This window comes from Fusarium subglutinans (genome assembly GCF_013396075.1).
Source record: "Fusarium subglutinans strain NRRL 66333 chromosome Unknown NRRL66333_c0000007, whole genome shotgun sequence".
NCBI classification, from domain to species: Eukaryota; Fungi; Ascomycota; class Sordariomycetes; order Hypocreales; family Nectriaceae; genus Fusarium; species Fusarium subglutinans.
In genome coordinates, this window is record NW_023502070.1 from 142909 (window position 1) to 165285 (window position 22377).

At 49.2% G+C, this 22377-nt stretch overlaps 5 protein-coding genes across 5 annotated transcripts; 4 read left to right on the forward strand and 1 right to left on the reverse strand.

Moving 5' to 3' along the window:
• Window positions 1–150: 150 nt before the first annotated feature.
• FSUBG_1363 (SOF1) lies at window positions 151–1488 on the forward strand (the record flags this gene model as incomplete). The annotated part of the gene is made up of 1 exon (XM_036678541.1): window positions 151–1488. One exon carries the CDS (start codon window positions 151–153, stop codon window positions 1486–1488), a length of 1338 nt encoding a protein of 445 aa, XP_036543073.1.
• An 849-nt stretch (window positions 1489–2337) lies between these two features.
• Window positions 2338–4542, reverse strand: FSUBG_1364 (6-phosphofructo-2-kinase; the record flags this gene model as incomplete). The annotated part of the gene is made up of 3 exons (XM_036678552.1): window positions 2338–3210; window positions 3262–4096; window positions 4226–4542. 3 exons carry the CDS (start codon window positions 4540–4542, stop codon window positions 2338–2340), a joined length of 2025 nt encoding a protein of 674 aa, XP_036543074.1.
• A 6633-nt stretch (window positions 4543–11175) lies between these two features.
• On the forward strand, window positions 11176–12555 carry FSUBG_1365 (TAD3 subunit of tRNA-specific adenosine-34 deaminase; the record flags this gene model as incomplete). Its single annotated transcript, XM_036678563.1, has 2 exons — window positions 11176–11447; window positions 11520–12555. The coding sequence occupies 2 exons, from the start codon at window positions 11176–11178 to the stop codon at window positions 12553–12555; spliced, it is 1308 nt and encodes a 435-aa protein (XP_036543075.1).
• A 132-nt stretch (window positions 12556–12687) lies between these two features.
• Window positions 12688–14660, forward strand: FSUBG_1366 (ribonuclease H1; the record flags this gene model as incomplete). The annotated part of the gene is made up of 3 exons (XM_036678574.1): window positions 12688–12737; window positions 13350–13723; window positions 13792–14660. 3 exons carry the CDS (start codon window positions 12688–12690, stop codon window positions 14658–14660), a joined length of 1293 nt encoding a protein of 430 aa, XP_036543076.1.
• A 1282-nt stretch (window positions 14661–15942) lies between these two features.
• On the forward strand, window positions 15943–17605 carry FSUBG_1367 (serine protease; the record flags this gene model as incomplete). Its single annotated transcript, XM_036678585.1, has 2 exons — window positions 15943–16684; window positions 16737–17605. The coding sequence occupies 2 exons, from the start codon at window positions 15943–15945 to the stop codon at window positions 17603–17605; spliced, it is 1611 nt and encodes a 536-aa protein (XP_036543077.1).
• Between the last annotated feature and the right edge of the window lie 4772 nt (window positions 17606–22377).

A 22377-nucleotide genomic window follows, 5' to 3' on the forward strand; every position in this document is an offset into this window, starting at 1 on the left:
GAACATTAGTAATCCCGCTCTTATCGTCCGGTTTGACAGGGGTGCTTCAGCGATAACAGAAAAAAATATCCATTGCTTCAGTCCCCGCCAAAATTACCAGCCTCGAGAACAGCTACAATCAGTAAATTCGACTTTACAGGGCCATTCGACATGAAGATCAAGGCCCTTAGCCGACCCGTGTCGGCTCAACAAGCAGCCGGCTCAGATGTTACAAAGCAACCACGAAACCTCGATTCCGCCCTCCATCCTTTTGAGCGCGCACGGGAGTACCAGCGAGCCCTCAATGCCGTCAAGCTCGAGCGAATGCATGCGCAGCCTTTCGTAGGCCAGCTAGGACGGGGTCATGTCGACGGTGTCTATTCTATCGCCAAGGATCCCAACTCTCTTGAGCACTTTGCAAGTGGTAGTGGTGACGGTGTGGTCAAGGTTTGGGACCTAGCCGATAGAGACGAGATATGGCATGCGACAGCTCATGAGAATATCGTCAAGGGTCTAGAATGGACTCGCGATAAAAAGCTCTTGACCTGTGCGGCCGACAGAACGATCAAGCTATTTGACCCTTATAACACACCTAGCGAAGCGGCTCCTATATCATCATGGCTTGGAAATGGTGCTTTTACCAGCTTGTCACACCATCGGTCCAAGAACTCGTTCGCTGCTGCTTCCAGTGTGATCAACATCTACGATCTCGAACGCCACACCGCTGCGCCTGAAATTCTCAAGTGGCCTACAGCTATCGACACCATCACCGACGTTGCCTTCAACCACGTCGAGACTTCAATCCTGGGATCATGCTCCAACGACCGCTCCATAGTCATCTACGACCTCCGCACGTCTACACCTGTCACAAAGACAGTCCTCAAGTTCGCCAGCAACCGCCTATCTTGGTCCCCGATGGAGGCTTTCAACCTGGCTGCTGCTTCTGAAGACCACAACATCTACCTCTTCGACATGCGCAAGTTTGACCGTGCTCTCAACGTTCTCAAGGATCACGTCGCGGCAGTCATGGATGTCGAGTGGTCTCCCACTGGTGAAGAGCTTGTATCCGCATCTTGGGACCGAACCGTTCGTCTCTGGAACCGAGACCGCGGTCACTCGCGAGATATTTACCACACCAAGCGCATGCAGCGTGTCACAGCAGCCAGCTGGACCCCTGATGCGCGCTACATTCTCTCTGGATCCGACGATGGTAACGTTCGACTCTGGCGCGCTAACGCCTCTCGCCGCGAAGGCGTCAAGTCTGCTCGTCAAAGACAAGCCCTAGAGTACAACGAGGCTCTTATCGAGCGTTACCAGCACATGCCTGAGGTTCGCCGCATTCACCGTCACCGGCACGTGCCTAAGGTCCTCAAGAAGGCCGGCGAGATTAAGGCTGAGGAGCTCAAGAGCATTAAGCGCCGTGAGGAGAATGAGCGTCGTCATACTAAGAAGCAATTCGAGAGACGTAGGGGAGAGAGAGAAAAGATGATTCTGGCAAGAGAGAAGTAAGGGAAATGCAACAAGTCTCAAGAGTTGCAGAAATGAGAAAAGTTTAGTGGGATTACAAAGGCACGGAAGGGCATTGCAAGGCGTTTGGGTCGTCTGTTCACGGGTAATCTAGATGACTTTATCGAAGAATATACCATTCGTATTCATATACAAACCTCAGTGCAAGATGTCATGAATATTTGACCTTGATTTGATTTAAGCTGGACATCGGGTAGACAACAGACTGACGGAAAATACATATGTAAATGTGAATTTCTTGTAACTATCAGATCTAGACAGTAAAAGATCCCTTTCGAACAGGCACTCAAAACTTTAAGTTTCCCATGAGCGGCATATCCGTCGGCGTGAGCGTCGTGCTGTGTATCTATCCATCACGTTCCAAATCTCATGTAAGAATCTCTCTTCATTCCTTCATCGCCTGCAGCAAGGAGATAATAGGGATAAAACACAACACGTAACACCGTAGGTCGAGACCAACACCTTCCAAATATAAGCTGGTACATGACTCGACCAGAACCGCCCAAATCCATAGTCTCGATCATTTCAATATGAGGAGAAACCTGGCTCCCAAAACGCCTGAATGAAATAACCGATGCAAATAATTGCGTCGCAACATCGGGGATATCTCTCTTTATCAATTGAACGGAAAACGCCAGCCCTTCCTTGTTGTTTTGTGTATGATGCCATTCCGTTCCATTGATAGTGCGGATAGTCCCTCTTTTTGCGCGTCATTCGTATAATATCATACCCCGCTATAACGCCAAAGGAAAAAAAGTACGTGGAGGAAATGTCAAATCGTAGCAAGTATGTTGTACAAGCCGGTCGATTCCGGCAAACCGCCGGAAACTATTAATGCTGTGGCTTGATGATGCTGTTGCGGGCCGTCTTTGTAGGTTTGTAGTTGGGGAGCTCGTCAAACCAGCCCTGATCTTCGTTGTATCGGTAAGCATGGAAGTCAAGGCCGTAAGGCTTGGGCTCAATAGAGTAGAGCATGCCAAGCGGGATGTCCATGTCTGTGATGTCCGCCAGGGATAGGTCCATGAAATAGGCCATCAGGACTCTACACACAGAGCGATGTCCAATGATAAGAAGATGGTCTTCAATACGCTCAACCTCTCGAACCATGTCGCGCAGACGGCTCACAACCTGCAGATAACCTTCACCCCCGACTCCAGGATAGATGTAGTTGAGCTTGTCCTGTGCTCGCTTGGCAAATTCCTCGGGCTCCTTCTTTGCGATTTCCGCATATGTCATACCTTCGAACTGGCCCGAGTTCATTTCGTTGAGCATTTCCCAATTCTTCACATCGTAATCGTCGTCGGCCTCGAAATACTCAGCTGTGTCCACGCTGCGATCGAGCATTGAAGTCCAGACACAAAAGTTCTTATCCTCAATCTCCCGATACATCTCAGGGTAGGGAGGTGTGTTATCACCGGGTACGGGAGGGAAGGTAGCCTGGGCTTTCTTGCTCTTCTGTTCAATAAGCCAGTGCTTGCGCTGGTAAGTGATGAAGTTGTGAAGAGCTTGGCCGTAGCAATGGCCGCGCTCGGTAAGTGGTGAGTTTCCGCCCAATCTTCCAAGCTCATTATCGACACTCTGGCCATGTCGGGTAATCCAGATCTGTCGAGGGGCAAGATTGAAGCTAGCGAGGTAAGTGCTAATACCACTGCTGAGGAAACCCTTGAGGCGGTGCTGGATTAGTTTTCGCCCAACATCAACCATCTACGCTTTGGTCAGCTGCTGACTCTCAAAACCATTACGAATTCCACAAACCTGAATGTATTGCAAGTCGTGCTTTTCCTCATATTCACCAAGAGGAACATACGCACTCTCGTATGCAGCGACTCGCTTCTTAAAATCTTCCAGTGACTTCTGAGGGTCCTTATCACGATAGTCAGGACCAGAGAGCTTCAGCCGCATGTTCGCCTCCAGGAGAGTAGGATCTTGACAGATACTCTCAATGAAAAGAATACCCAGCTTAGGCTCCCTCTGCTTGATGCGGTTGGTGATGTTCTTTCTTCGCTCAATAGTGCTGTTCGTGGCATCAAGGATGCCGACAGCGCCGCCTCCATCGAGAAGGTAATCCAGCAGCTCGTCCAAAGTATCCATAGCACACTGCTCACGCATGGCCGCGGCAGTTTGGTTCTTGGGATCAAAGAATGTAGCGGACTGGTCCACCTCGGATTGAGCGGCATCGTTCAAGTCAAGCTTCTCCGGCTCAGCCTGCTCGGGGCCAAATGGTGTCGGGTTACCATTTAGCAAGATGGAAGCCGCATGCACAGGAGGATCCATGTGTTCCGGCTCAGGCTGCAACTTTGGGTGGACAGAAACTCTGCGTCCGGCAGCTACACGCCTTCGGTTTCCGACATTGAAGATGCGAGAATCATGCTGCTGCCAAGAAAGATACCTTTGAAGTTTCTTGGTGATGTAAGACTTTCCTCGGGCCGGCAAGCCAACCATGACAATAACAAGTTTTGCGGCGACATCACGAGAAGGAATTCTTCCATCAGGGGAGACTCTCGACCGGGTCATGCCCGGGATGTTGAGCGTTGTCGCATGTGGCCGGACTCGTGGTGTTTGATGTCCAGAATTCTGTCGTAGCGGAGGACTATTTCCATACGTCAGTAATTGAGGGGTTCTAAAAGCGGGATCGCCAGTACTAAAAGGGCCGAAGGTGGTGGATATGTGGTTCGCGACCCCAACTATGGAAAAAACAGAAAAAAATGACGGCACTTACATGCGTGGCGAGCTCGGCGCTGTTGAAGTGACGCTTCGCGCATATGTGGGGGTTTCGGTCAAATCGTTTAGCGATCGCAGCGCCACAGCCAGCGAGGAAGGTGCATTTGCTGGAGGAGGAAGATGGTCATGGTCACCATCTGCTGGTGGAGGAAGAACCGCGTAGTTGTTTGGGTTGTTTGGATTTGAGGAAGGGTCTGACGTTGGATTTGACGTCGGATTCGAGCTAGGATTCGATGTAGGTGGTAGAGAATCCGAGGATGCCTGTTGCGCTGGGAGCGCTGGCGAAGGAGGTGATACACCGAGAAGGTTATGCATCACAGATTTTAACAGTCCGGACTGTTTTGATTGTCGGCGACCTGCGTCTAGATTTTAGATACGTGTATGGTTGATTGTTTGGTGTCTTGGAGTGCTAAAGATGCGATCGCGTAGGTATAAAGGGGTTCGAGTTATGATAAACAGAATTGGAACAATTTGATTTGATCAAACAACAACAGCAAGGTAGCAATGGATGTCGAAGATCTTTTGGAGATGGAGATTCAAAGTTTGTATGAGGAGAGGAAGGGCAACAAGAAAGATTGGATGTGTAGCAGCAGTTGAATGGCTAATAAAGCTTGAGAGAATGGCAAGGCAAATACGTAGTCATTGTTGGAAGAAGCTGTTAAGAAACAAGGCAAGGACAAGGAAACTACGGCCATGTACGTACCTGCAGGGGCCACCGGAATCGCTGAAGGCATCTGAGTAACGAGGGAGACTAAACTCCAAATCGAGCAATTGGCGACAGGCTCTGACTCTTCAAGGAACACGTCGACCAATAAACAATAAAATCCGCCCCAGCGAGGCCCGGCGTAGTGGTCCACAGGGGCTCCTCAGTGGACTTTGGTGTGTGTTTCCTTTGAGGGAGGGGTCCCTCTTCCTCCGCTGATGTACCTTTCAGTGGCGTCAATCTGTCGGGGTGCTCGGGGCGTCCACTAGCTTCGCTTTCTTGACCTTTGACCGGAGGTGAGTCTGAGTCGAGTCGAGTCGAGTCGAGCCTTGGAGAGGTGAGGTGAACTGAAAGGATGGATGGTACAGTTGGAGGGGCCTCCACCAGGTCGCAAGCAGCCCAGTCCCAGTGCAGTTGGAGGCTGACTTGGAGGTCTTGGGGGTGTCGTCGTTGGTGGGCTCGGTGGTGCCGTGCCGCAACTAGCAGTGGGGAAGAATGCAGGACCCTAAAAAGTTGCGGTAGTGGCGCTCGCTGTTGCTTGCTGGCTTCTTCACAGGCTTAGCCTAAGCTAATGTCGTCCAGGTTCTGTTGGAGTGGAGGGTCGAGGGTCTAATCCCGCGGGAACTGGTTGAATCGATGGATGCTGGGTGGATGGTTTGTTTTTGTAAGAGCCCAGGCCCTGATGGGATAAAATGAAGTTGAGGTCTGGCTTGATAGAGATCTTTCCTTTTTTGGAGTTGTTGAGTTGAGCCCTTGCCCTACTGTTTTTTTCAGTCTCCTGGTGTTTCGGTGTCAATGGGTCGAAAAACTCCGTGTGTTGTGACGTTCTGTGTTGTTACTGTGCTTTGCTGTATGCCTCGTCTTCCTATAATCTGAGCTGAGGCTGTTGCTTCGTGTGCTTGGCGCAGTCTGTTTTTTCCCTGTCTTTTTGCTGGTTGTGTCTGTCTGTTATACGTCACCCAGAATAGGCTGTGCCCATTAGAGGGTCTGCAGATCGAAACGCAGCAGGTTGCAATTATTATACTGGCAGCCTCGAAATGTGTTGCTTGGGTATTTCGGTTGCCCTGACTAGGGTTGCTGGTACGCTTGAAAGAATATCAGGAGAGCAACAAGGCAATGTGAGGTGATGTGAGCCCAGGTGGTTGAGGGCCTGTGTCGGTGGTTTTATTAACGGACGGGTGAGAAGCTGGAGCCCCGAGTAAATGGCCGCAGAGTCAAGTCAAAAGTCAAACCCCCCCAAATGCCCAACCGGGCACTTCATGCTTTGAGCTAACGAAGTGTGCGGGAAAATCCATTTCTACTGTACCGCAATGTAAATTTCAGGGCCAATAATAACGTATAGAAATAGTCAATCGTCAGAAACTGTATGTATGTACCTATGGTGAAAGCCTGAAAGGTCAGAAAGTCAAGCCAAGGTGTGTCTGCTGGCCTAGGGATAGTGGCTCGTGAGACTCATCGCCCTTGGGTGGCGCTGCATTACATTGGATCGATCCCTCGGTCTCGTTTGTACCGACTTACATCTTACATCATTGTACGTTTTCAACCAACCAGCCAACCTCAGCTGTGCATCCTACACACCAACTGGCTTTCAGGTACAGGATGCCCTGCGACTTTGCATCAAGATCCCAAGTCACTTCTACCCCCTTTTGGGTTTGTATACGAAAGCACGTTCCGGGCAGACAACGGGTATAGGCTCATTCTCAACAATATGGTCTGGTTGAGGCACTGTATGTGCATCTTAAATGAAATAACATGTCCCGGGACCCGAGATCCTTGAGCATATGTACCGCCCAGCTGGGCCTCCTTTTCCCTTAGTTCGACACCTACCAGCTCCTTCAATTAATCATGTACCGAGAATCCCGCCATATAATAATATAGTATGGCATGTCGTGGCCTTGCGTGTCCAGGACAAGGTTGTTCAAATCTACGACATCTGGCGGTATCACAAATCCGAGATATGCTGCATGTATTTCAACGCACCTCTCGGATTCGTCCCTTTGGAGTAAATCTGGCGGCTGAGTTTCAAGGTCTTCGGATTCACGACTCCGTGGCCATTTTTGGTTCTTTTTGTTAACTCTGCCTACCTACCTACCTTACCAAAGATTCCAGTGAGAATGCTTTTTACAAGCCCCCAAATTCCGCCAAGCTTTTAGTTTTGAATGGTTCAGCAGAGCCCTTTGAGACACGGAACGGTGGCGCTTGGCCCTTGCTCGGACACTCGTACCAATGAATCTCTAACTCACCGAGCTTGATCTCTTGTTTGCTTGTGTCTTGTTGTGCTGATGCTTGTCTCTCCTGAAGCTGTTGAAGGCTAGAAGGGATAAAGGTTGTGAATTAGTCGTCATAGGTCTCATCAGTGTTACAAAGCTTTGAAGATGACATGCGCGTCAGTTGACAGCCCAGTCCATCCTGGTAGAACACATGCTCTGAATTTTAAGCATCTATCACTATTTTCTCAATAAAGGTTTTAAAAAATTTCAATGTTTATCAGAACTATAAATAACATACGGTAAAGTGTTTATTAACTAAAACCTTGCTTGGGTTATTCGACAAGTCTATTTCATATAAACTGTCGTTTCTGATGATAGACTTCTCTTACAGAAAATCAGAGCTCCAAGTTCTCCGTACCTAGCTTTGGGTCTCTTTCATCCATCCACGGATGCTTTTCCCCCTGCCAGCCACACAAACACCTTAACTCTATCTATAAGTCAAATCACTCTGTTCTGAATATCAAGATCATCACTGTCAGAGCGGAAACGAATCTTGAAGGCCTGTTACAATGAAATTGTGATTTTCAAGCTCAAATTTCATGTCTCTCATCTCGAAAAATGTGCACTTAATCCGGCGGTACTTTAAACCCCCGAACCTATGTTCGCAGCTACCATGCATGGCACCCCTACCAAGCATACGCCGTCTTAGACCACATCAAGTCAAGCTCCAATAGTTCTTCTCACCCCAAAAAAACACACGCCGCGCTACTGCAGTCCAAGACCTTCTTCTCCAGCGCTGGAAGCTCCTACAAGGTATAAGATCCTTGCTTCCTTTCACCTCAACCCAAAAGGAGTCATCCCTAGTGCAGCTTTCTCCGATCTCGCCGCGGGGGAACCTTCACAAGCCAAGCAAAGCGAAGCAAGCGATGAGCAAAACTAAACTCGCTTCTGCAGATGCATTGCATTGCATGAGGGGGACAGTCAACTTACCCCCACCGTTATCTTTGGTCTTCTTGCAGTTGGTACAGAGTAGAGATACAGAATTACCCTCACAATATGCGTAAGAACTGGTCGTGTTGCAAAGGAGGCGCCTCATTTTCTCATGCAACATGTGAGATTCGATTCGCGGCTGACCTGTCACCGTCACCGTCACTCTCACCCTGACCTTGCTTTACAGCGCAGCGCTTGGCTCCTTGCTCGTGTCCTTTCGTCTCATCGCCCGGTGAGATAGACGTGAGACCAATAATGCGACTGTCATCTCGCATGAATGCTGTCCAATCTATCATTCCATCCCCTTTCAACTCCTATTCCACTGCGAATCATATTTACCCGTGGGCGCTTAGGCGTCATGAATTCGTCCGTGGGGTCCCAGTCACTTTTTGTCTCCCCGGCGCACTGGCTCTGAATATCATTCGAGCAACGCCTTGGATATCATAAACTATGAATCAAAGGCCTTGACCTTGTGCCACTGTCCCTGTCTTTTCATGGCTTGATACGAGTCTCAGTATGACTCTTATAAATCATGCGAATATTACACGACCGTGGCTCTGTAGACTGCCTTTCTTATTTTGTCCGTGTTTCATTCATGTCTATCGAACCATGTATCATGACACCTCAAGAAGTAAGGCTCCTTGTCCTCGACTTTATTGATTGCCATTATGAATGAGCACAGGCCAGTGCTGTAACGCGGGGATGGTCCCGATAGGCCATTTCTCTGCTCGTCCTTTCTGACCTTTTGTCTTATCGTACATGTACCAACTGTGGCTGGCTTGCTTCTCAGTGACCTATCGTCAGTGATGCATTGGATGGAACACCGTTGCACAATGCTCCGTGACAGCATGTAAGCTCTTTATGCTCAATCTCAACAATCCTGTTTTTCTCCGACTCCTGAAACAATGTCTTGGTTCAGCGACTACGGGTACGATACAAGACTGTAGTGTTCTTTTATTTGTTACTGTCGATCAATCGCGGTCAATGCATGCTGTAGCTACCTTAGGGACCAGTATTGCTGCTATCCTAAGGTACTTCGTAGTAGGTGAGCCCGTGTAAGTGCCAAGGTGAATTGGACTGCCGCCGGATGTTCTATCCTGTAGTCCCGAAGACCTCTCCCAAAACTCCGAATAATGGCTCTGGTCAAATGCACTCATCCAGTGCCCCCGAAGGTGTATGCTTGGGACGCACAGCATGTAACGTTTAGGGGACGCTCAGCCAGGCTGTGAGCTGTACGCACATTGGGCATTGTAAGCAGTCCAAGCAACATGACAATTCACTTTGATTGATGGGCCATCAAACACTGCCTCTTGACAGTATATGCAGGCAACCGTCTATCATGTTCACTCATGTGTCTGGCCCCATTTAGTGCTTCACATGCCGCGACTGTAACAGCAGCCTTGGTCGGTTGACAGCCCAGTACGCCGGTGTGTCGGCATCAGACGCTTTACGTGGAGTGATTTCTCCGCATATTCAAAGTACGGGGGATGCAAGATCAAGCTGCCAAAAGAGGCAGCCTTAGAACTTATTCCCCACGAATACGGCCATTCATCTCGTCATGGTGATATTCGGGGGCACATCCGTACCAACAGGATGGCTCTTATTTAATACAACATCTGGTGGGGAGACGCGGGGTTAATATGACATGTTTGTCTCGCATGGTACTCATCAAAAAGTGACTGTAGGTGCGTAGTCATGTATGAACTTCATGTGGTAGCTGGTTTGCACTTTGTAAGTTAATCGAATGTCAAAGCTCATGATTGTCTTGTCAAGCTAAACCATTGGTATTCAGTTGGACGACAGCCATGCTGCCTTGTTGTTACCTGCCTCACACGGACGAAATGGCTGCCCAATACCCGTAGCCAAGACTTTGGGTACCAGTCAGCAAACTGCGAAAGAATAGCTTTGAATCACAATAATTGCCTGGTGTATTGCATTGTCTTACACAATGGTGGTGAAGTCAAAGCATATAGGGTAAGCTGAAAGAAGTGGCTTACCGATCCGCAGCCACATATGCAGGTCCCCGCCACAATCGATCCACAGGGTTGACAGAACTTATCATCAACTTCAATGCCAACGAGTTGATGGGGATACAGGACTTTCAGAAGGCACAGTCCAAGTGGACAATACAGAAAAACACGATAACTCCCATGTCGATGTTTCGTGTACTCACAAAGAGAATTTAGGCGTGGAAAGCTCAATCAAAGCTGCTCGCGATCGCAAAAGGGCTCTGTTTGTAGCAGGCCTTTTGAAGATCCTGCCAAGGCAGTGAAAGAGCTGATTCACTTGGAGAGTGAAAGCAAAAAGCTCATCCCTGGACAGCCTGAAATTGATACAACTGGCCATCTACCTCGGAAGTAGACATTGCCAAAGAAACCGCTAGTTATTGGGCGTTACTGCAGACATTTACTTGACAGTTTCTTGCCAGCCGCTGCCACTGCCAGAATCAAGTGCAGTATTATTCACCTCGAATGGTAGCGAAATACGCTCAAGATTTTCAAGATTTGTTCATTAGGCCTCCATCTGTTTGCAACTTCCTCTCTCTTGTGCTTTCAAACACTTCTCTATCTCCGATCTTTCATACCTAGAGACTTGTTTTCGAAGAACACAGTAAAGGGTAAGTGCCCACTGCAAATGGTTGTTGTTAACCTGTGTTAGTTGGGGACAGTCACTGATAAAAATACCTAATTAAACAGGAGAAAGAACGAGACATAGGTACCTTAGGAGAGTCGGAAGTGAAGAGTGGTGCGCTCTTGCCTAAATTCGTCCCAAGTTGTGCCTTCTTTCGTCACGAGACCTCGCATCATAACAACATTCGTCGTCTCTTCATCTCCTCCAAACTCAACTCTCTCTTCTCAACTCGCAACTGATCTTGGAAACTTCGCCATCATCTACTGTAACACTGCTGCAACCCCGAAAACATCGCGCTTACTTCCATCCGAGTTCTTCACAGGCACGAAGACCACGTTTAGTATGTTATGAACTTACTGCATCTGTTTGGATCGGTAGCTAACCACAATTCATAGGCGATACCAAGGGCTGCAGATGGATGTAACTCAAGACAACTCGGCCGCCGGGCCTTCTAGTGAGGTCTGCCAAACTCCTGAGCCTGTTGAGGCGTCTGCGCCCCCAAAGATCGAACACCGCGGCCCATCCGAGATTCTCTCAAACCCCCTGATTGATGACTTGAAGGAAGGACATACCCGCCGCGGTGTCTTGATCCCCCTCAAAACAACTCAGGAGGTTCGGCAGGATCACACAATCACTCATGCGTACATCACGCGGGCACCTACCAAACAAGCCAACGATGTCATCACGTACGCCATCCCCCAGACCCCGAGTGTGCCACATATATTATGGGTTTGATACTAACTACAGAAACTATATAGGGCCTTGCGTAACATGCGACCAGATGATAACAGCGCTAACCCCCTGCCTCATCTTCGCAGATGCTCCAAACCCGGTGATCTTCCCGCCCACCTGAAGACTCAGTTCATGAATGACAGTTCAGTTGGACGCCAAATCCATACAGCCAAATCGACCTGGATTTACATCATAATTGGAGAAGTTAAAGATTTCACCCGAGAGGAACTAGTGGAGGTTCTCTCCATTGTTGAGGGTGCGGAGACCGACCTCTTCATCGAGAAGATCCCCATTCCACTACTCGCACCAACATCCCAAATACAAGCGGCCATGTGGTCTTCTCAATTTTGGCCAACGGTATATCGGAAGAACAACCCTTTGGGTCCACACCCTAGTATAGTAGCCCGGGGAACTGAAGATATCAAGGACGACGCCTCCGTTTGGATGGCACTAGCCCATCGTGTTGCTTTACAAGCTAAAGAAACCGGGATCGGCGAAGCTGTTGGAGCTGTGATTGTTCAGAGGGAGGGAGGCAAAGTCGAACTTGTTGGGGTTGCTGGAGATGCTCGTTGGCATCAGGAGTGCGGCCTGCTGGAGGGTACCAGCAACCCCATGACGCACTGTGTTGTTCGTGCTATAAGCATGGTCGCCCAGAAACTTGTTCGACACGAGAGACGAGCTGCCGGTCTGCCTTTCACGGCACCTAATCTCGAATATGACGCATTTCAAGACGGTCCTTTGCTCGAGATAGAGAAGCAGTGCTTCAAACAAGAGCATCCGAACAAAGATGGTTATCTCTGCCACGGGCTCGAACTTTATGTTACCCATGAGCCTTGTGTGTCCTGCTCTATGGGCATCCTTCACTCTCGAATGGGAAAGGCTGTTTTCGCTACACACATGCCTCGCAGCGGAGGATTGAGCTCAGACGATCGCCCGGATGGAGGTGGACGAGGACTGGGGCTCTTCTGGAGACGAGAGCTCAACTGGAGCTTGATGGCCTGGGAATGGGAACGTGACGGCGTACCCAACTTGCCTCCTCTTGACCCCATCACTCATGTTTAGGATTACCACCTCCGAGGTCGATATGAGACTCATCGGCTCCGTTGCTACACACGCGAAGTTGAAGTGACAACAAAGCTCCCAAAGAGTAATGATAGAGTATTACATGCCGCACGATATTGCCTGTGGACCACAATGACCCAGGCCGATAACATGATTACGATTATCTACCACTGCCTGGCAGGGTGCGTTTTATGGACTTACTTACAGCTGTTGCATTGGCTGGACAACAAACAAAGGGTTTAGATAGCTCTTTACATACCAGGTGAGGAGTCGATTAACAAACATTGGCGTTGGTCTTGTAACAATAGCTTGGGCATGGAGGAGAAAGGATTGGAAGAAGTCGGACGTGGAACTCATTGTAGCATGCTAGCTCTATTTACGCAACATAAGATGTATCAGTTAATTTTGTCTTGTCTGGAATATTGCCTGCCTCCTGGTCAGCTTTGCATTCATTCATTGATGTAATGCACCTCCGTTACTAAAAGAGTGCAATGGACCCTTGCTCCACGCGCTTCAGGACCTGCCCCTCTTTGTATCCGTGCTGCACCCTGCATCCTGCACCTTGGACCTTTCAAACCAAACAACCCATACCTTAGCCTTTGTAAAGAAGCACGCCAGCTCCGTGGGTCTTTCGAGATTATCGATAAGCAGGGGCAGTCCTGTCTGTTTGTTGCTATTTCGACCATCAACATGCATCTTCTATGACTCGTTGGCCGCCGATTTCCCTCTTGTGCCGTCGTTTGTCGCGAAAGTCCTGGCGTTGGAGTTAACGCTGCATTGACGGCCACCCGTAGCTTCACGAGCTCCGTCAAGGAACCAGCAGGCCACTACGGCAGATATATAAGCGCCTCGCGACGACCTGCATCTGCACCTACCGCGAGCAGAGGACCTGTTGACCTATCGATTTTCAACTTTCTCCTCACTACCCCCACGGCCAGGGCTTTCGAGCAAGACAGTTGCAGCACCGATTACGCAGACGAACACGACGGCGATATGGTTAAGAAGCGCAACGCCCCCAGTGGTGGGTTCGGGGCAGGTTCATCTTCCAAGATGAAGAAGACAGCAAACGCTACAAAATTCTACGCTGTCCGAACGGGAAGGGAACCTGGCGTCTATTTGACCTATGATGAATGTCAAGCACAAACCACAGGGTTCCCAGGTGCGAAATGTGAGTAACGATCCTGGTAAAAGGCAAAAATCTAGGCCGTTACAGAAGATGAATTGACCATTATCTAGTCAAGTCATTCCTGTCAAAAGAACATGCCTGGGCCTTTGTCGCGGGTAACGATAACCCATCGGCGGACAGCGAACCCCCGAAGTTCTATGCCGTGGCTGTAGGCCATGTTCCAGGTATCTATCATACTTGGGATGAGGCCCAGCCGCAAGTCACAGAGGTCGCTGGACCCAAGCACAAGAGGTTCAGTACGCAAGAAGCCGCGGAGGAATTTATTAGAGAGAACGCTAGCCCTGAAACCTGCCGACGACTGGGTATATCACTTGGGAAATCGCAAGAGTACACTGGGGCTGCTTTTGAACCTGTAGAAGCTTCCACCAGGAAGTTCAAGGCTGAGCCTGCACCAAGACCAAAAGCGGCACCAAAAGCAGCACCTCGCGCCGAGCCTGATCATGAAAATAACAGAAATGTACTCAGGATTTGGACCGACGGCAGCAGTCTTGCCAACGGCCAGGCTGACTCTCGTGCTGGCCTTGGAGTTTACTTTGGTCCCAATGACGAGCGTAATCTTGCGGAGCGTCTTCCTGGCGAGACTCAGACTAACCAGCGTGCTGAACTGATGGCGATACTTCGGGCACTAGAGATTGCGCCTTCAACACAGGACGTTGAGATTGTGTCTGACAGTCAGTATTCCATCAAGTGCGTGACACAGTGGGGCCCCGGTTGGGAGAAGAATCAATGGAAGACTGCGGCAGGTGGGCAAGTCAAGAACAAGGACATTGTGCGCGACGTGTTAGCAAGGATAAAAGAACGGAATGCAGCCAGGTCAAAAACCACTTTCCAGTGGGTGAAAGGACACGCCAGTGATTTGGGTAATCAGCGAGCGGATGGCCTGGCGAATGAAGGGGCCAGAAAACCTACAGTTTCTTGACCGAGATCTTCCCAAGAAAGATAGTCTGCTACGAGAACATAGCTCTTCTATCTTGGAGAGGACTTTGGTCGACGGTCTCTAAAGCTATTTATCGGTTCTATTTTGCCCGAGGTTGTAAAAAGGCCTGGACTTGAAGCCAGAGGTCTATTAACTCTTGCGGCCTGGTGTGGACATTTGAAGACCGATCGGTTCCCTTTATTGCTGTGGTATCCTTTTGGTCTGTTTTATTTTGTAATGATACCTGCCTGGTATAGCTCATATCGGGCCACGAATGAATCAAACTTGTTCATATTCTTATCTCTTCTCACGATAGAGGTTTTCGAACACATGATTTGATGATGAGATTCATGATGCCGTTTTGAGCTCCCTATTTGTCTTAAGGAGCTGCCATAGAGTCATGGTAAGTATTCACTTCGTATACTCTCAACTGACAGTCTCCTGTCAAGTCAGCTGTGCAATGTCCCTCCAGGACAAATTCAATGGGTCTCCTTTGGACACCGTTATGCAGGACTGGGCTAAAACAACACAAGCTTCCATATGGCCAATTCAACAGCGAGACGAATTTCAGAACTATCTACAAAGCTCACTCCTGGTAACTCGAGTCCTGGTGGTCAGAGTTCGGAGCCGATGTGCCAGGTATGGCTTATCGCTGAATGTCTGTCTATAAGCCATGTACACCTATGAACTCTCTATTCGATGTTTCCCAACCGTGGTTCTAGCCGCGTCATACGCTTGCGTTCACGGTAAACTGGTCCCTTCACATGTGTTCTGGGAACGGTGAAGTTCAGACCTATTCGACTCCTCTCTTCGGCTCTATTTATATATTCCCTTTAATCCACCAATAGCCAACCTGGTATTGCTTGGTGCTGTCTGGTGATGCCGAGTTGATATCTCAACTGCGAGTTAAGCGATTGTCCGAATTTGATCACGATAGGACGATTAGATCCCGTTCGACAGGGGTTGAATACCACTTTCTCAGCAACAGGGACAGGGCTATCGTTGTAGAAGTCCCTGGGATTTGCTCTTTACGGAATAGCCGGGATATATGCTTTCCTACTAAAGAGGCTCATTGCCCTGTTCTCCTCTACAGAGTTTATACGATACGACACACTGAGTTTACATGACACGACAGCAATCAAATGACACGGGCTGCCCGGATGTCGGTTCTCCAATCTTGAGATCCCCTGGTCTACACATATTGTGTACGGCTCAAAAGAGGATATAATGCCGTTACCGGCTGCTCTCGTCCCGGCGAACACGTTCTGCGAGACAACAACTCAAGATGCGTCTTTTCAGCATAGTCGTAACCGCCGCCGTCTTGCTTCAGCAAGCATACGGACTCAGTCCGCGACAAGTAACGCACTTTGAAACTTCACCGAAATCTCGTCTAGCCAAACGGGATGACGACACAACGGGCGTTATTGGGGGTACATTCGACCAACTGATCGATCACGATGAACCTTCTCGAGGCACCTTCAAGCAACGGTACTGGTACAGTCTTAATTATGCGAATGGCACCAACCCCCCTGTCGTGTTCATATCCCCCGTCGATGATGAGGCAGAACAGGTGAAGTTCTGGTTGCACGATGACTATGTCATTGGCGGCATGATTGCAAGACGAATTGGAGCTGTGATGCTGCTGCTTGAGGACCGATATTTCGGTCAATCGTCGCCATATCAGCAACTCACAACTGAGAATTTGAAGTACTACACTGAGGATCAGATGATGCGCGATAAGGTGTACTTTGCTGAAAATGTCAAACTACCATTTGCGAAAAACGATAGTGCCAGGCCGGCAAAGGTGCCCTGGGTTCACACAGGATGCTCGGCACAGGGAAATCGAGTCTTGTTCACGCAGAAACTGTCTCCAGGCACATTCTGGGCGAGCTGGGTGTCAAGTGCACCACCGCAAGCGATCTCTGACTACTGGCGGTACTTTGACGCTGCCAAAGCGTATCTGCCCAAGAACTGTACAGCAGACGTCGAGAAGGTCATTGAACATCTGGACAATGTGATGCTTAATGGTAGATAGCGCCGAACTATTGAAAAGCGCCACGGTACTAATGCACTCGATAGGCTCGGCAGATCAGATCCAGCAAATTAAGGAAGACTTCGGGGCTCCTGATCTCAAACACAACGATGATTTTATGAACCTCCTCAACTATGGACCACAGACTTATCAGGGCGCTTCTTTACGCATACCCGATACATGGGAGTTCTGCGACTACGTCGAGAATGCCGTTGGTGTTACAGACAAGTCTAAGCTCCCAGGCTCAGGGGGCGTTGGTCTGGAGAAGGCACTGGAAGGATATGCCCGCTGGACCAAAGAGGTCTACATCCCTGGAAAATGTGAGGATCAAGGTCCCTGGAAGGGGGTGAACAACACGGGCTGCTTCAACTTTGGTGACGCTGACAGCTTGGTCTACGCCAACAAGACATTGGCCAGTCCAGGCATTGGGGCTACGCTGCAATTCCAATGGCTCCTCTGTAACGAGCCTGAAGAGTGCTGGCAGACGGGTTCACCAGAGGGTACACCGACGCTCGTCTCACGCTTGGTGAACAGGGAGTACTTCAGGAAGACATGTGCGCGTTATTTCCCTCCCGGTCCTAATGGAGAGACCTACGGCCTGGCCAAGGGAAAGACGACAGAATCATGGAACGCTCACTACGGAGGCTGGAGCGACCCTTCTGCGTATGTGAAGAGGACTGTCTTGGTTGATGGTCTGTATGATGCTTGGCGGGCAGCGGGATTTGCTTCTTCACAAAGGCCTGGAGGTGTGCTCGGCAATAGCACCCACATCAAGCACTTTTTGAATCCCTTGGGCAATCACTGTACGGATACGTATCGAAACGCTGGTACTATTTGGCCAGAGGTCAAGGCCATCCAGGAGGCTGGCATTGATCAGATTGTGAAGTGGGTTGCAGAATTTCCCATGAGTAAGTGAGCCTGAGAGGAATGAGAGACGTGGATGGGTGAAGAGGCTCAAGGAGTTTGATGGCGAAGCAAAGGGCGATGAGGAGGTTGAATCGCTGATCGACGTTGCGAGTGAGTCCAGGGGCTTTTGATAGACGATCGTCTGAGTCGAAATGTTTTGTCTAAGACATGCCAATTAAGGGAGATAAAAAACATATATTCCCGCGTCTAGATCTAATCTTGAGCTTGGCAAGCAATTCATCATTGTCTTGGACTTGCTTTTTATTCCTTCTTGTTCTGTCTCTCCTAGACCGCCACTTATACCACGTTGGTTGCTCTATCTCTTGCGTATAACCTCATTGGCTTCCTAATGCTGCAAAGCTGCCTCGACTAGTCCCTTCGACTGGGAGTATCAGGAACATGCACAGATAATCATTGAGAGCTGTCTCGAAAGACGTACTAGAACCAATCAAGCTGAGCCTAAACAAACTGAGGATTTCTACCAGTTACTTCCTATCCTGCCATCCCGCAACGTGCGGGCGTTGACTTGACGCAATTAGGCGCCCTTGCCTTGAACCGTTATATGCAGAATGTCTGATAAACGCTAGTAGCACGACAAGTGTCTCTCGAGTACTGACCCCTCGTATTACCAAGAGGAACCGTTATCTGGTGGCGCACAACATACAATTCACTCTTGACCAATGCTACGCTATGGAGGCCACCGAGATATCTATCTATGTTCAACCCGAAGCCACAAACCCTTCTGTCTCTTGCTAATGTCTAAATAGCCACTTCGAGGACACGCGACAAATGCTTTATGAAACAGGGGTCTCTGGTATGGATTGTTGTTACACAGCATGCAACCGTTGACGCTCAGATAACGCACCTCGATCACATATCCCGAGCCATTCCAGAGGCAATTTCCCCTCGAAGTGGTTACTAAAGAAAACCACTATACATCCTGTTTAATCACTATCGCCCGGGATGTTTCCGTAACTTTTTGTTACAGATGCAAGATTGCGGCTGCATCTATACCAATTGGGTCAACTTTCAACCACGCCTCGCCAACCTTGTGAGGCACACTGAGAGATAATGCGGTACAACCACCAACCATATCGAAGCCAAATATGGGCTTTTGGTTGCATTCTACAACAACGTTCGGCCGCGAGGATGCGACATCGGAAAGTTTTGATGTAGCTTTGCGGTTCCTTGAGTACCTTACCTGCTGTACTAATGATGTGAGCGACTTTGCCATCCTATCCTTGATATGTGCTGATAGACGATCCACCCTCCGGCTGCACTCCGAGTAGTTGGAGTGGGAGAGAAAACACCTCAACTATGCCTCCTAATCTCTTTATTTACTCAATCGAATCAACTCTGCAGCAAACGAGGCGTTTCCGAATAGTCATCCTGACATCACACTAATTATAGGTTGCAGCCGGTAAGTTTAGTTCTATGATAGCAAGCAACTATGGTGCCATATCCCCAGTTCTAGTTTGTCACTGTTGCTGCAACTACAACCTTAGTTTTCTACCAGTTATGCCTCACCTAGCTCGATATATGCAGACCGAGACTCGAGGATTATGTTTGCCTAACTCACCGGGCCGATCTGAGTACTCGGGCCGCTTCTAGTTGGGTTTAGCAAGCTGGAGAATTAGACTACCAAGTAAGGAAACTTATGTTTGATCTTATTCGATCGCCTGGGTTAGTTGATCTGCCGTATATCGTAAGGCGAGAGCTGGGAGAGAAAAAATCTCTCATTGTCGTTCCGACTAGAATAGACTATGTGAAGAACAAGCATCCAATCCATACTGAAAACACCATAATCAGAGTTTAATCCCCCACCTCTACCTCTGTGCAACCTGCAGAGCTACGTTTTTCCCCCGAACCCCAAGTTCAAGCCACTGGTACGATTCACCGGGAATAGTAGTCACAATTCTGCAAAGAGATATTCCTCATTCCACCGTGTTTCTGCTATGCTTTATCTGGTAGGGTCGTTTAGGTGCCGTTGGCATATCCAAGACAAAATGGATGTTGCCGTTGACGTGATACTGGTTTTGATAACCCTAAGCACACCTCACTTACATACACTTGGCGTAACTCAAACTGTGCCAGCTTTTACAATAACACCCGATCGACTGATTTCTTTTCTTTTTGACACTGGAACACTTCTGATAGATTCTCGGAAATTAATAGGCCATTGCATGTTATGTTTATTATTAAACCTGTTTCCCCCTCATCAATCGTCGTCATATACGGATAACGCGGGCCAGGCCAAGCTGGGCCAAGTACTAATGTATGTCATGTATGTACCGACCAGGAAGTTGCAGTTTGTTGAGTTCATCAAGATAACAACTGACATATTTGTATTTCCCCTTTGGGACTGCCACGCAAAAGCCTGGGGAAAGCTGGGAGGTTTGCCCGCGGAGGCCGCAGCATCCACGGGGAGGGCAATACCTAGTCCTAGCAAGCTTATTAGGCGCCTTATACTGCAGAATCAGCATGTACGTACTGCGTGGGAGGGCAAAGCCTCATTGAAAACTTGCGATTGAGGCTTGACCGGTGGTGATTCGCTTATGCTTGGACGTGGGACTCCAGGGGAATGGGAATGGGAAGGGGGAGTGAGAACTGGGCTGGGCTGGGCTGGGCTTGATCCATTCATTGGATCTACAGGGTCCTTTCTTCCAGCGAGGGATGTCTCTCGCCCACCATCAATGTCTTGAACTCCACTTATAACGAGACAGTTTCTTGTGTTGGTTGTGTCTACGTAAAGCCGGCGTTGTGGGAAGAGACAACATTGGTTCTGCTTAACCAAGATCAAGATCTATGAGCACGAGGTGAAGGTATCTGGCGCATGGACACCTGGATACCCCATGATAAAGCCCCGCGAGTCAATGGATGATTGATAGTCTAGGGGAGGGGAAGGACATGTCAGCGCGTTCGCTAACAGGCCTAGGTCATCAGGTACCAACTATTTCTTACTGGAAGCTTGCTTAACCCTTGTATCATTGAGTCATCGCCCTGCTAAGGCCAAGGCATGGCACCCTCTAATTGTAATCAACAACAACCATTCTCATCCGACGGGACGATCGCCTTGGCCGAGTCCGTAGAGCAGTTGAGATGAAGACAGGCTGTCCATTCTATAACCTTCGAGTATCTGTCCATTTGTCGTTTTAAGAGTCACAGCTTGCGTAATACGCGAGAGGCCTCAGATGGTTTTTGGGGTTTTTGATGAGTTGCTCAATACAAGGATGCTAGCGTCGTCCATCATCATTCCCCGCTTCCCGTTAATAAGTTACCTTAATTTTGGAGTGTTCTTGAATGTGTATCAACCGACCCAGTAACTTACCTCGTTCTAGATACCCAATTTCATATCGTCATTGTTTACTGTGTCTTCTTGCTAATCAGTGTCGGTGTCTGCTGCCACCGGAGATCTGCTTGTCAAGCTTGGATCTACATTCACAGCAGCTTGGTATCATTAGTACTGTGCCATTGTGCCAGATCCAGCGGAAGACCGGCCATATAGCCCCGATAAGTGCGAGACCGGGGTCGATACTGTACGTGTCACATAAAGTATCAGCAAAACACGCGTGTGAAAATCTCCTCAACCGCACTGTTTTTCGCCGACAACGGGACCCACTCGGCCCTGTAGGTACATCTCGGATCAGATACCAGCCCCGCCACTGGCAATGAACTTGCAGACTCGCCAAGTGAGTGAGTCCACACCATTTGCCTGCAAGGTCAGTCCCAGTCTCCACGTTTTCACACACAATCTGACCAAAGTGTGGAAGAGGGACTCGCTGGGTAAACAACCGACCCCGAGAGGTCCAGCTAAGGTACCTACGGAACAAGAGCAATCCATTGCCCACGAAGCTGCTACATTATTAGCACAGTCCAAAGTCATCTCTGCCAGCAAATGCCTGCACTGTCGCTTATTCTGTCTCTGTTCTGTTCATTCATCTCCACAACCTCAGGTACACCAGCTACCTACCTTACCTAGTAACAGCCTCTACTGCTAGCCTAGACTACCTAGACAGGCCAGACAGACCATCTGGAGACTCGGCGCATCAATCAAGTCAATCAATCAATCCCATCCAACTCTTTGCCTTCTACTTACCTACCTAATAACTACCTATTCTATTTCTCCTCATCCTCTCTTATCACCACCATCATCCCTTCCTTATCCCCCTCACTATACGAAAATTGTAATCCTTTCCCTCTTCACTCGCCACATGCACACATAACGCAGTACCTACACACCTTTTAGCTGCGAACACGCACCTCGACCAGGGGTATCTGACAGCACAGGACCCTGACCGTCTCGCCTGTCCCGTCTCGTTTTTCCATTGACCGACCTGCTTGACCTGCTGGCGCCTGCCGACTGTGCCCGCTGTGTTCGCGTGCGTCTACTCCGTACCATCCAATACCTACCAACCCAAATCAATCCAATCCAACCCAAACCCAAACCGCTAGGGGCTCGCCCATCCATCCATATTACGATCCTGCCCCAACAATCACGGATTGCCGATTTCTCTGGTTATTGATTCGACGCCCAAACTCGTCAGCAACACACTCTGTTCCCGAACAGAACAACATCGCATTTTCGCCTACGACCAGCATCGACATTTTTACTCGAGCCCGCAATTGATTTACGTGTGTTTGATGCCTCGGACGCTTTTTGCCGACTCCCCCGCGCGACGCCAACAGTAATCTGCAACGCCAAATTCATTTGAACCTACCGATCACCACTTTTCCCGCTGTCCACCGGCGCCTACGGGTCATTCCAGCCTCTCTTCGCTGGTC